The 13,088-nt window shown below is 39.5% G+C and overlaps 1 protein-coding gene across 1 annotated transcript in view; it reads right to left on the bottom strand.

The window, feature by feature from the left end:
• The window catches only part of MED12L (mediator complex subunit 12L), a 345,920-nt gene that overhangs the window by 274,351 nt on the left and 58,481 nt on the right, over positions 1-13,088 (bottom strand). The window contains exon 6 of the mRNA XM_023232117.2: positions 2,343-2,512. Within this exon, the coding sequence (XP_023087885.1) occupies positions 2,343-2,512 (170 nt within the window). The remainder of the gene's footprint in view (positions 1-2,342; positions 2,513-13,088) is intronic.

Genomic DNA, 13,088 nt, shown 5'->3' with positions numbered 1-13,088 from the left:
AATGTAAAAGAAAAAAAAAAAAAACCACCGTCATTCTTATTCTTAAGTCTAATTTTACTACTGCTTCTGTTGTTGTTAAACATAGTCTCATTGCTCACAGTCCAGATTCTAAACAAAACAAATAACTCATCTGTTTAGTATAGTTTTTTGTTGTATTTTAGAAATCTGCTCCGAATTGAGAGAAATTAATTCCAACAAGAAAAGAAGAAAATTCAGAAGCTTTCACACCCTCAGGGTGTGTTGTGTCAAGCTCCTGGCTAGATTTTGGGGGAGTATGAACTCATGTTCATAGAAGGAAACTTGGGTAACAGTGATAATTATAAAGAAGATATGCACTGCTTGTGCCACCATCTTAACAAAAGTGTAAAATTCCCATCAGACCCAATGTCCCCTTAATAGCTTCTCTCACTATCCCAAAATTAGTTTCAGATACTATCACCTATCTATAAAATACAGCCTTAAAAATCAATGACCTAATATACAGAAATGAAAGGAGCTTATGATAAAATAATGTATAAACATTTCAACACAACTACAATAAAAAAACAATAATACCCCCTACAATTTCCAAAAATGCCCCACAGGGGTGACACAGCTCCTACTGAGACCACTAATCTTGATATAAGCACTACAAACATCTTTTGTCTCTTGCCCTCATATACATATACACATCCATAGATACACACATTATTTTATGACATTCTATGCACATATAGATTTAATATCCTATTATAGTTTTGTATTATGATTCACAGAATGAAAGAAAGAAATAAAAAACTGTTTTCTGGGAAAGACACATACTTTTATGGCCATTCCAGTAACAAACTTAGTAGTTCATACGAAATCTTACTTTGTTCCTAGCAACTGTTATATGTTACCAGTGTTCCACTGCAATGGTTATCAAGGATTCACGTGAAAATATTACACTGGTAAATTACAGTTGTAGTATTTCAAAGTTTACAGTGAGGCCACATTGACATGACATCCTGCTAATTTCTAATTTTTTTAATGTTTAGAGTCAAAAATAGTTAAAAAGTCACATAAAAAGTGCAATTTAAAATTTTAAGACCAATAAAGTGAGCTCTAAATATATATATATATATATATATATATATATATATATATATATAGTTTGCATTTGTCAATTTAAAAATTAATTAAAATGTTTTTTTAAAAGAGACAAAATGGAATTTTCCATTAAGGTATAAGAGATGGTAAATTCAAGATTCAAAAAAACAAAAAGAGAATCTTCATAAACAACAGTCCATCCTGTAGATGCTTTGTTTATATACCCATGCCCTTGTTTCTGCATATATGTGTCTTCATGTGTATGAATTAGGGTCTGTTTCACATTTCAGAATATGGCAAATTAAAATATAATGAACATTTAAAATTTAACATTACTATTTCAATTATATTCATTCCTTTAGGACCTAACTGCTTTAAAAAAAAAAAAAATTCTAATTTAAATATTCCTAATATATGAGTCTTCCAAAACTATTAAGCATGCTGAGAGATACTTTTTCCAACATGCAGACTAAATTCTGAGCTCAGTGAAAGTCATAAAAGCTCAGCGCAGCACTAAAGTAGTCCCTCTTCTAAATGGAACTAGGATTTATTTTTACTGACTTAAAAACTAACAATATTACTTCTCAAAAAGACCTTATTTTTTCCTATGTTGACCTCTTAGAAGAAGAGCCTGAAAATTGTAATAAAAGTTCTAAAGGGAAAATTTAGAAACCACATGTCCCCTCACTCTAATCAAGGTAACAGGTACTAAAATCTCTGCTAAGACTTGAACTGAAGTCACCTCTCCTACCTTATTATGAGCCCAAGCGCCCTCTTCTGGTCAATATTATTTACAGGCGCTCGTCTGGATGAGAGTTCAGTCATTCCTAAATGCCCTTACCCCTCCCCTCAGCTCTGTTTGTATTTTCAGCTGCAGCTGAATTAAGATGACCTTTCTCTGGAACAACTTGGGTCTAAAGGAGGTCTGCTACCACAGAAGGCATCAGCACAAAGGTGTTTTTGAATAAATATATCAAATTTTGCAAAATAAAAGGTTTAGAAGGATTACATTTAATAGTGCAATTACGAAGTAATTAATAGCACTAAAAGAGCTAACATGATTGAAAGCTGGAGATCAATATATATAACAAGCTGTCATCCCAGGGCAGATGTGTTAGCCTTAATACAATTCGATGTGAGAAATGTCCGACTGCTTTCTTTGAATGTATTGGTTCATATAAAAATAGGATTTAACCCCAGAACACCAAACTATAAGGAATCTGCTGTCTAATTAAAAGCATGGCACACAACTCTTCATGTCTTTGAAAGGTTACCTGGAACATGTGAAATGCTAGCTTTTCATTGTATTCCCATTGCTTCATGGCTTGTTCCACCTCTGGTGGCACAGGGACAGGGCCATCGCCCGTGCTGGAGGCCATGTGGTAAAAGTCAGAAATCTTGGCCAACTGCTCTCGAAGATATCTGGTAGATATCTGTGTCCACTCTGCATTTTAAAAAAAGAAAAATGTGAGTTTCTAGACACAATGGGTAGAAGAATTACATGTTTTCTTCCCCTTTCTGATTATCTAGAGGGTGTACTGATAAAACAAACATCTGCTCCCTAAAAATGATTTGTGCCTGTACCAGCCATGCTCAGAAGAGGATACCCACCCAAAGCCCTTAGAGAACACATACTAGTGTGAGGTGGCCTGCCCTGTGGCCGCAGCCAGTTCTTGGAGAAACAGGCAGCTCTACCCTCGTGCTTTTGTGACTCTTAACCTAGGAGAAAAGATGTTCACTCTCGAATTAGGTCCATCTGGTGATCCTCCTTGTTAAACATCAGTTAGTATATCAAAAAAAACAAAAGGCAAAGCAGGACAGAATCATGAAGGGGAGATCTCAAGGAATCTCAAATTCTACAGTAAAAGAATTCAAAATCCCACAAAAGCAGCTCTCTTAAGATCCATTTTGCAGGCTCCACATGGAATTTCAAATATGTCTAATTAGGATGTGTTTGTTTTTGTCAGTCTTTAAGAGGACAGACATTCATTCACTGCAGGCTGGACCATGAAAGCATTCCAACCCGCATTGCCCCAGGATGTGTCAGGGACACCCGCATGGCTTCCCTCAGGAAAATCGTCTGGACCTTCAATTATTCTACTCTCCTCAACCAACACCAAGTGTCTCAAAACTCAGGGAGGGTGAAATCAGAGAGGGTGGGGAGCAGCAATCAGTGGGATACTGGAAAGGAAACAACCAAAGTAGCATCAGGAAAAAAATCACTGAAATTATTCAGAAATGTCTGCCACCGGGGCACAAATTAAATCAGTGTGTTGCCTCTGGCAACCATGAGGGATGTGATGCCAACTTTAGCCCATTCTGTGGATAAAAATGTAATAATTGCATGCTCACAGCCAAATTTCCCCAAGGATTAGCAAAACAGCATTTCAGAAGAAAACACCCTACTGAAACATTACCACACAATGCTGTTTTCCCATTATTTGGCAATAGGTTCTCCTACCTCCTATTTTGACATTTCGAAAGAGTAGAAACTAAACATCTGCTAGTCATTGAGTGTTTTGTTTTTACTTTTTAAATACCCTTAAAATTATTTAACAGAACCCAGAGATAACTACTGTTAAGTTTTCATCTAAACCACTTATTTTAATTGTGTCTTATTTAAAATTAAAATTCAAATGCACACTGGAGTTGTTAAACTTCGGTAACAAGCCAGTGTGAAAAGATGAACAGATACTAGGTCGACATTCTGTTCCTAGTTTAATAGTTTTTCTGAAAGCACCGACAACAGATATTAAAGTTAGTCCATTGGCATTAAAAACAGTAAACTATCTATGTCATCATGTTCTTCTGCCCTGTTATGGACTAACAGTCTCATGACACTCGCTTGTTCAACAAAACAAAACACCAACCATCAGATGAGACAAGTTTAGCTTAGCTATAATAAGCAAAAACAAAAATAACAAAGATCCAAATCCTAGCTTTTGTATGCCAACCCTTGCTATTAACTCACTCTCAGTATGGTACTATTCTCAATATCCCCACTGAATATTTTAGCCTCAGGAGCTAAAAATATTAATAACACACACATTCATACTCCCCTATTTTGTCTAGGGTATATCTTCTTTTTAAGATTTTTTTAAATATAGGAGAAATACATGTTCATTATCGAAAATTTATACTACAGACATGAAAAGAAAAACCATCTGTAATGCCATCACCTATAATCATGAAATATTTTCATATATATTTTGTCTTTTTTACTCTAAGTATGCATGAATGTTTTTATAAACATGTGATATCTTTTTCTAAAAATGTTGCTGAATATATTCCACAATCTGAACTCCTTTTGGGAGTCCATAAATAAAGCCCTCTTAACCCTGTGCTTTAAGTGTATTTTACTGACTTAAAGTTATATCAGTCAGATAAATATAGGGCTCTGGGACATAAGATAGTCAAGTGGATAAGGATTAGTAAAACTGCAATTAAAAATTTAAAATAGAAAACACACGGTGACTAGTACTGTACTCAATAATTATTAATGTTTATAATTATTCACAACTAGGGAGTGGTAATGAAAGGAGACCAATGAGCGGACAGTGGCCAGATGGGCCTACTTTCAACTCAGCTCTCATCCCTGAGTGCACAGCAGAATGGTGACGGGAACTTTTAACAAATACCAGTGCCTCAGGCCCCACCCCATCAGTTTCTAACTTAACTGGTCTGGAGTGAGGCCCCAGTTTCAGGTGATAAAAAGAAAACAGAAGGCCGGGCACGGTAGCTCACGCCTATAACCCTAGCACTTTGGGAGGCGGAGGCAGGTCTATCACCTGAGGTCAGGAGTTCAAGACCAGCCTGGCCAATATGGCGAAACCCCATCTCTACTAAAAATATAAAACTTAGTCAGACGTGGTGGTGGGTGCCTGCAATCCCAGCTACTCAGGAGGCTGAGGCAGCAGAATCACTTGAAGCTGGAGGCAGAGGTTGCAGTGAGCCAAGATCGCGCTACTTCACTCCAGCCTGGGCAACAGAGTGAGACTCCGTCTCAAAAAAAAAGGGAAAGAAAGAAAACAGAAATGGATACAGATTATACTGAAACATTGACAGAATTACCAAAATGTAACACACAGTCATATGTGAACATATGTTGTTGGGAAAATGATGCCACAAGCCTTCAATTTCTTGAAAAATGCAGTATTTACAAAGCCTAGTAAGGCAAAGTGCAATAAAATGAAGTATGCCTGTACTTTAGATGGATAAAGCACTGTAAACATGAGAGATAAAGCAACTGGAGCTAGCATGGTGAGAAATGGTAGATAGTGTTTGAAATGATTTTAATTCCTAGCTAAGGAGTTTGGCCTTCATTTATTAAGAATTGTGGCTCCACTGAAGGTCTTTTTTTTTTTTTGAGACAGCGTCTCAAAACTTTTCAGTTATTATTATGTCTGTTATGGTGATATGTAATCAGTGATCTTTGAGTGACTATTGTAAACGTCTTGAGGTGCCACAAGCCATTCCCATATAAGACAGCCAACTTAATGGATAAATGTTGCATGTGTTCTGGCTGTTCCATCAACCTGTCTCTGTCCCATATCTCTCTTCCCACCCGCCACGCCACTGCAGGCCTCCCTATTTCCTGAGATACAATATTGAAATTAGGCCAATGAATGAACCTACAATGGCTTTTAAGTGTTCAAGTGAAAGGAAGAGTCACACATCTCACTGTAAATCAAAAGGTAGAAATTATTAAGCTCAGTGAGGAAGGCATATTAAAAGCTAAGACAGGCCAGAAGCAAGGTCTCTTATGCCAGACAGTCAGCCAACTTGTGGATGCAAAGGAAAGGATCTCAAAGGAAATTAAAAATGCTACTTCATGCCGGGTGCAGTGGCTCACACCTATAATCCCAACACTTTGGGAGGCCAAGGCGGGTGGATCACAAGGTCAGGAGATCAAGACCATCCTAGCTAACACGGTGAAATACCATCTCTACTAAAAATACAAAAAATTAGCCAGCGTGGTGGCAGGCACCTGTAGTCCCAGCTACCCAGGAGGCTGAGGCAGGAGAATGGCGTGAACCTGGGAGGTGGAGCTTGCAGTGAGCCGAGATTGCACCACTGCACTCCAGCCTGGGCAACACAGTGAGACTCCGTCTCAAAAAAAAAAAAAAAAAAAAAATGCTACTTCAGCAGTCACACAAATGATAAGAAAGCAAAACAACTTTATTGCTGATAGGGAGCAAGTTTCAGCAGTCTGAATAGAAGATCAAACCAGTCACAACACGCCCTTTAGGCAAAAGCCTAATCCAGGGCAAGGCCTCAACTCTCTTCAATTCTACGAAGACTAAGAGAAGAAGCTGTAGAAGATAAGTTGGAAGCTAGCAGGAGCTAGTACGTGAAGTTTAAGGAAAGAAGCCATCGCCACAACATGAAAGTACAAGGTGAAGCAGCAATGCTGATGTAGAAGCGGCCGCAAATGATCCAGAATATCTAGCTGGGATCATTGATGAAGGTGACTACACTGAACAACAGATTTTCAAGTTAGACAAAACAGCCTTCTGTTGGAAGAAGATGCCATCCAGGATTTTCACAGCTAGAAAAGAGAAGTCAAGGCCTGGCCTTAAAAGACAGGCTGATGCTCTTGTTAGGGACTGATATGACTGACGACTAACCTAAAGGCAACGCGAATTCACCATTTGGAAAAGCCTACGGCTTTAAGAATTATGCTAAATCTAGTCAGTCTGTTCTCTGTAAATAAAACAACAAAGCCTGGAGGACAGGACATTTGTTTACAGCATGGCTTACAGAATATTTTTAAGCCCACTCTTGAGATCTACTGCTCAGAAAAAGAGAGCTACCTTTCAAAACATGACTGTTCACTGACAATGCACCTGTTCACCCAAGAGCTCTGATGGAGATGTGCAAGGAGATTAATATTGTTTTCATGCCTGTTAACACAACATCCATTCTGTAGCCCGTGATCAAGTCATTTTGACTTTCAAATATTATTATTAAGAAATATATTTCATTAGACCATAGTTGCCATAGACAGTGATTCCTCTGACGGATCTGGGCACAGTAAACTGAAAAGCTTCTGGAAAGGACTCACCATTCTAGATGCCATTAATACTTGTGATTCAAGTTTCGGGGGGTCAAATACTGACTTCCATAGGAGTTTATAAGAAGCTGATTCTAACCTTCATGGATGAGTTTGAGAGATTTAAGATTTCAGTGGAGGAGATAGCAACAGATGTGGAAACAGCAAGAGAACTGCAATTAGAAGTGGAGCTTGAAGATGGGACTGAATTGCTGCAACCTCACAGTAAAACTAAGCATGAAGAGTTGCCTCTTATAAATGAGCTAACAGTGGTTTCTTTAGATGGAATCTACTCCTGGTGAAGATGCTGTGAACACTGTTGAAATGACAACAAAGGATTTGGAATATTCCATAAACTTTGTTGATAAAACAGTAGCAGGGTTTGAGAGGACTGACTCCAATTTTGTAAAATGTTACCAAACAGCATCACAAGCTACATAGAATTCTTTCATAAAATGAAGAGTCAATGAATGTGGCAAACTTTATTACTGTCTTCCTTTAAGACTTAAATTGCTTCATCCACCCCAACCTCCAGCAGTCACCACCTAGATCAGTCAGCAGCCATCCACACCGAGGCAAGATCTTCTGCTAGTCAAAAGGTTACAACTCAGTGAAGGCTCAGATGACTGTCAGCATTTTTACGGATGAAGTATTCCTTAATTAAGATGTTACTGTTTTTGACATATGCTATTGCACACTTAATGGACTATAATACAGTGTAAACATAACTTTTATATGCACTATGAAACCAAAATATTCGTGTGATTCACTTTATTGTAGCAGTCTGGAACTGAACCCATAGTATCTCCGAAGAATGTCTGTACCTTCTCTACTAGCCTGTATTCTAACATTTAGGTTCCTCTAGTCTCTGAACACCACTTCATCACCTAGCAGGGCTTTGTTCCCCATCTCTGACATATTACAATTTCCTCCATCCTCCATCCCCATAAAACTACATCTTACACGTAGACAACACCTAAGTACTGATTTCAATCAATACACCATAAGGTCCTCCCAAAATAACTACCAAATCAAGTTCCTTCCCAATTATTCTGTCTCTCATTTCTTGATACAAACTTCTTTCTTTTGTAGTTTAAACTCACCACTGCATACCTAAAAGGTTTCAGACACGACAACAGCGAAAAGGCCAAATTCCTTCTCTAATACACTGTCTCTAATATAGCTAAATAGAAGCACCTGTTAATCAATGGCTATAAATGGGCCAGGCAAATAATGGACTTTCCATTCTTTTTCAATAAATTTCCTTGTAAATGTATGTGTATGTATGGGTTTTTCTATAACCATATATGAAAAACTTTAACTTTAAAGGTTCATTTTCCTAGCTACTCCCTTTTTCATCATCAAAGCCAGTAGGAACTCATTATGTGAAATGAAATGCAACAGAGACTGTTTTTTTAAAACTCCATCCAAGTCCAGAGACTAAGGAGCAAATCTTTAAGGTGATCCACCTGACACAGGACTTTTAAGTCAGAGGTGATGAACTCCTCAATGGAGAAACTCATTTCCTTGGAAATTCTTCTTTAGGCTATATGACTACAATAGTACCCCCTTCTGAGTGGGAACAGCCTGCTTCTCAAAGCTGCAGAACATAGAGTTTAACCAGCCTGACGTTGGTGCAGACCGAATGAGGAAAAAACACAAAACCGAAAATTTCAGTACATGTCAGCTATTATACACATCATTACTGAACCCTCAATAAGAATGGCTGAAAGATTTTCCACCATTTTTCTTATATTTTCTGTTGTTAAAATACTTTTTTGCTCAAAGATACCATTAACAGGGCAAAAAGATAACACACCAACTGGGAGAGAATATTTTCAAATCATATATAAGGGAGTTGGATCTAGAATACAAGATGAACTATTGAACTCAATAATAAAAAGACAACCCAGTTAAAAAACAGGCAAAGGATGTGAACAGATATTTCTCCAAAGATAATAAACAAATGGCCAATAAGCGCATTTAAGATGGTCAACATCATTAGCCACTAGAGAAATGCAAATCAAAACCACAATGAAATACCGCTAGGACAGCTATAATAAAAAGACTGATAATAACAAGTATTGACAAGGATGCAGAGAAACCGAAATCCTCAGGTGTTCCTCGTGAGAATGTAAAATGATAAATGTAATATGTGGAAAACAGTAGAATAGTTCCACAAAAGGTTAAATATAATGTCATCACATAACCCAGTAAGTTATTCATACCCAGGAGAACTAGCCTACATATCTAAGAGAAATGACACATGTCCACATAAATACCTGTGGAAAAAAAATGTTCATAGCAGGATGTTCATTATAACCAAAAACAATCCAATATTCATCAACTGATACCCAGATAAATAAAATGTGGCGTATGCATACAATGGAATACCATTCGGCCCTAAGAGAGAATGAAGTACTGAAACGTGCGACCACATGGATGTACCAGGAAAACATACACTAACTGAAATAAGCCAGTTTCAAGGGACCACATATTGGATAATTCCATTTATATAAAATGTCCAGAAAAGGCAATCTACAGAGAAAGTAGGTTAGTGGTTGCCCGCAGCTACTGAAGGGAAATGGGGAGTGACTGCTCATGGGCATGGGGTTTTTTAGGGGTGGTGAAAATGTTCTAAAATGTGGTAATAGCTTCACAACTCTGTGAACATGCTAGAAAACACTGACTGTAGACTTTAAATGAATTTTATAGTATGTCAATTATATCAATAAAGCTGTTTTTAATATTAAAATATTTTAAATGTTTTCATGAAATATTTAACTACCAATAAAATGAAGTAAAAGATTATTTCTTCATGAAGTAAAAGAAAAGATTATTCCATACTGATAAAAAGTAATCCACTACGAAATGATATAATTTCACAGGTAGGGGAGACAGGAAAGATAAGGGGTAGAAACAAGAGTGACTGTGAGTTGTTAATGGTTAAAGCTGGGTGAAGAGTAAATGGGTGTTATTACATACTTCTATATTTGCACATGTTTGATGTCCCATAATAAAAGGGTTTAAAAAGTTAATCAGCTGTACGCTATAAAATGAGCCACAGAAAATCCCAAATCCCCTACTCAGCCACTGTTCACTTGGGTAATGAAAAGTAGTCAGTGCACTGATTGGCCACCTGGATAAATAGCCCAAATGAAAACTGCTGCCTCAGTGCCACGAGACCAGCAGAGTCAGACCACTGGCCAGACCGCTGGGTTCTGCTGAATGATCAAATAGTTAAATCAGGTTCTCTGGCTGGAGAGCAGGAAAAGAGAGAAAAGGAGGAGGGGTGGGGATGGGCTGTTGGTACACAGTGAAAATGACACAGTGTGATACATTACTGAAATACATTTTTGCTTTTAAAAAGTTTTCCTCTAACAGAATTACCTGTAGAACACTGAGGACAGATATAGAGTATCTGTTTTTGTCTGGATGACTCATTTTACTATGTTATTTTAAACCAGCCATTTCTCTCTGGTTTTATTTATTGTGCAATGACACCGTGCAAAGTACTATTACTTAGGGAATCAAGCAGGCAGCTCAAAATCAAATAAAATAAAACCCATCAATATGTAGCAGCAAACACTAAATGGCCACCATGGCCCTCTACTGGGATATGAGGCTACAAAGTGAAGAAAGTGGCCCTGCCTGAGGCGTACATGACACAGAAGTAGACAGCAACAAGGTAAGTGCTCCAGTGTACCCTGCGACACAGAAAAGAAAGCAAGGGGGCGTTTCATCCAAATATTGGGGAAGGTACAAAGGAGTTCCACATACCGAAACCGCAGCGTGTGACATTTCAGGCAATGCAGACAGCAGGAAGGCAGAGGGAGCCACCAGTGAAGCTTAGCTTCGAAGGTCCCTAGAGGCCAGAATTGCTCAAACGCTAGTGCACAAAATGGTCACCAGAGGGTGCTGGTTCAACGCACAGGTTTATTTCCAACTCCAGGGATTTCAACTCCAGAGGTCTAGAGTGGGGTCCAGAAATCTGCTTTTTTAATCAGCAGCCCGAATGACTCTGACCCAGGCAGTGGCAAGCTATGCAGTTTGGTTTTTTATCACAAATGGGTAACTGAAAGATTTTAAACACAGCAACGGCAAGATCAGATACGTAAATTAACACTATTTCTCAGGAAGTTGTAGGGGAAACCCTTGAAGGGAGGCTGCCAACTCCATCAGGGAGGTGACTGCAGCAGGGAACAAAGAGGCAGGTGCAACACCTTTGTGAGGCAGAAGAGGAAACACCCTAACACGGAGATGAAGGAAAGAGAAAGAGCAGCTAACACATTTCCGAATGGGTGGTCCTGGTGCCATCGATGAAGATGTGGAATTACAGAGAACAGCTGGGGAGGGGTGGCAGGGCTGGGTGCAGTTTGTTATTTCCTCAACTTGTTTTAATGAAACTTCTTCTTTATTAGGTGAAAGTAGCATCTCTCCAACCAAGACTGGAGGAAGACAGGTAAGGACAACTGCTGCACATAGGTTTGTATGATGCAGGTATGTCGGGGCGGGCAGTGAATAGGTTGCTAAGGGAGACTGACAGGACTGTTCCTCCGGGACATTCCTGGGACAGGTGGAGGGGATAGAGAAGGAAGCCTGAAGACAGAGGTGAAGAGGTGAAGATATGACCAGCCATGGTGAGTAAAGAGCCCTCTGCCTAAGGAGTGAATAACACAGCTGAGGAAGGGCAGCAGTACCTCAGGAAAGACAAGGCCGTTATAAGGCAATATTTAAATACTTACCAGTTGTGTGTGAGGTAGTCAATGCTTAAAGATTTCAGAAGAAAAGAGACCAGGGTGGCCAAGTTAAAAAACAGGGGGCCGAGGCCTCTGGCAAGGATAGAAAATAGGGAAGAGGGGTCAACAAGGGAGGGTCTGACAAGAGCACAAAAGTCTTGTATTGCAAGATTGCGTAGAAACTCCCGACTGTGTCTTTCTTCCTGTGAGGGTGCTGGGCTATATCTGATAGCTGAGGAGAACCATACTGGACACCTTTCTTGGATTCTCCCTTTCGCTGACAGGTCTCCAATTCTCATTTCCATTTTAATGCAAACATGCTAACTGTTGCATTTAGGGATTTTTTTTTCCCCCGTGTCCTTTTTCCCTATCAACCCTGTACATGCATCTCAAGCTAAGGCGTGTGGCAACCACAGAATCCAATTTTAGCCCTTAGAACAAGAATTACTTATTCGACACATCAGTCACACCACCAGCTTCCCCCACAGCTACAGCTTCAGGGGCTTCCTTCTAACAGAGGGACACACTGAACATCTGCCACCAACAGGCTCAGCTCCTTCTCCAGGGCATGAGATAGCTGTCTGAAATTAATGTTGTAATTATCATATGGTAAATTTCTCTCATCTTTTCAGATTTCTATATATACCTGAGCAAGCAACAGCCTTGGCTTTGGTGAAATATTCCTATCGGCCGGGCGCGGTGGCTCAAGCCTGTAATCCCAGCACTTTGGGAGGCCGAGACAGGCGGATCACGAGGTCAGGAGATCGAGACCATCCTGGCTAACACGGTGAAACCCCGTCTCTACTAAAAATACAAAAAACTAGCCGGGCGAGGTGGCGGGCGCCTGTAGTCCCAGCTACTCAGGAGGCTGAGGCAGGAGAATGGCGTAAACCCGGGAGGCGGAGCTTGCAGTGAGCTGAGATCCGGCCACTGCACTCCAGCCCGGGCGACAGAGCAAGACTCCGTCTCAAAAAAAAAAAAAAAAAATTCCTATCATAGGGAACAATAGGGACAGCACTTCAAATATTAAATCGGTGCACTTAATTAACCACTTAGGACATGCCCCCACAGCCTTCTACATGTGACACCAAGCCATGAGTTTTACTGCGCCGGGACAGGAAGATGACAGCCTTGTCTTCTAGCAAGATAGACAGACCACCACTTTGCTTCCGTGTAGAGAACACGCCTCTGTGCACTCCTCTGGCCAGGTCTTGGGGAACAATGCTCTA

The sequence above is a fragment of the Piliocolobus tephrosceles genome, chromosome 2, assembly GCF_002776525.5.
Source record: "Piliocolobus tephrosceles isolate RC106 chromosome 2, ASM277652v3, whole genome shotgun sequence".
Taxonomy (NCBI): Eukaryota; Metazoa; Chordata; class Mammalia; order Primates; family Cercopithecidae; genus Piliocolobus; species Piliocolobus tephrosceles.
The sequence above is the reverse complement of the archived record's forward strand: the minus strand, read 5'-3'. Positions and strand labels throughout refer to the sequence as shown.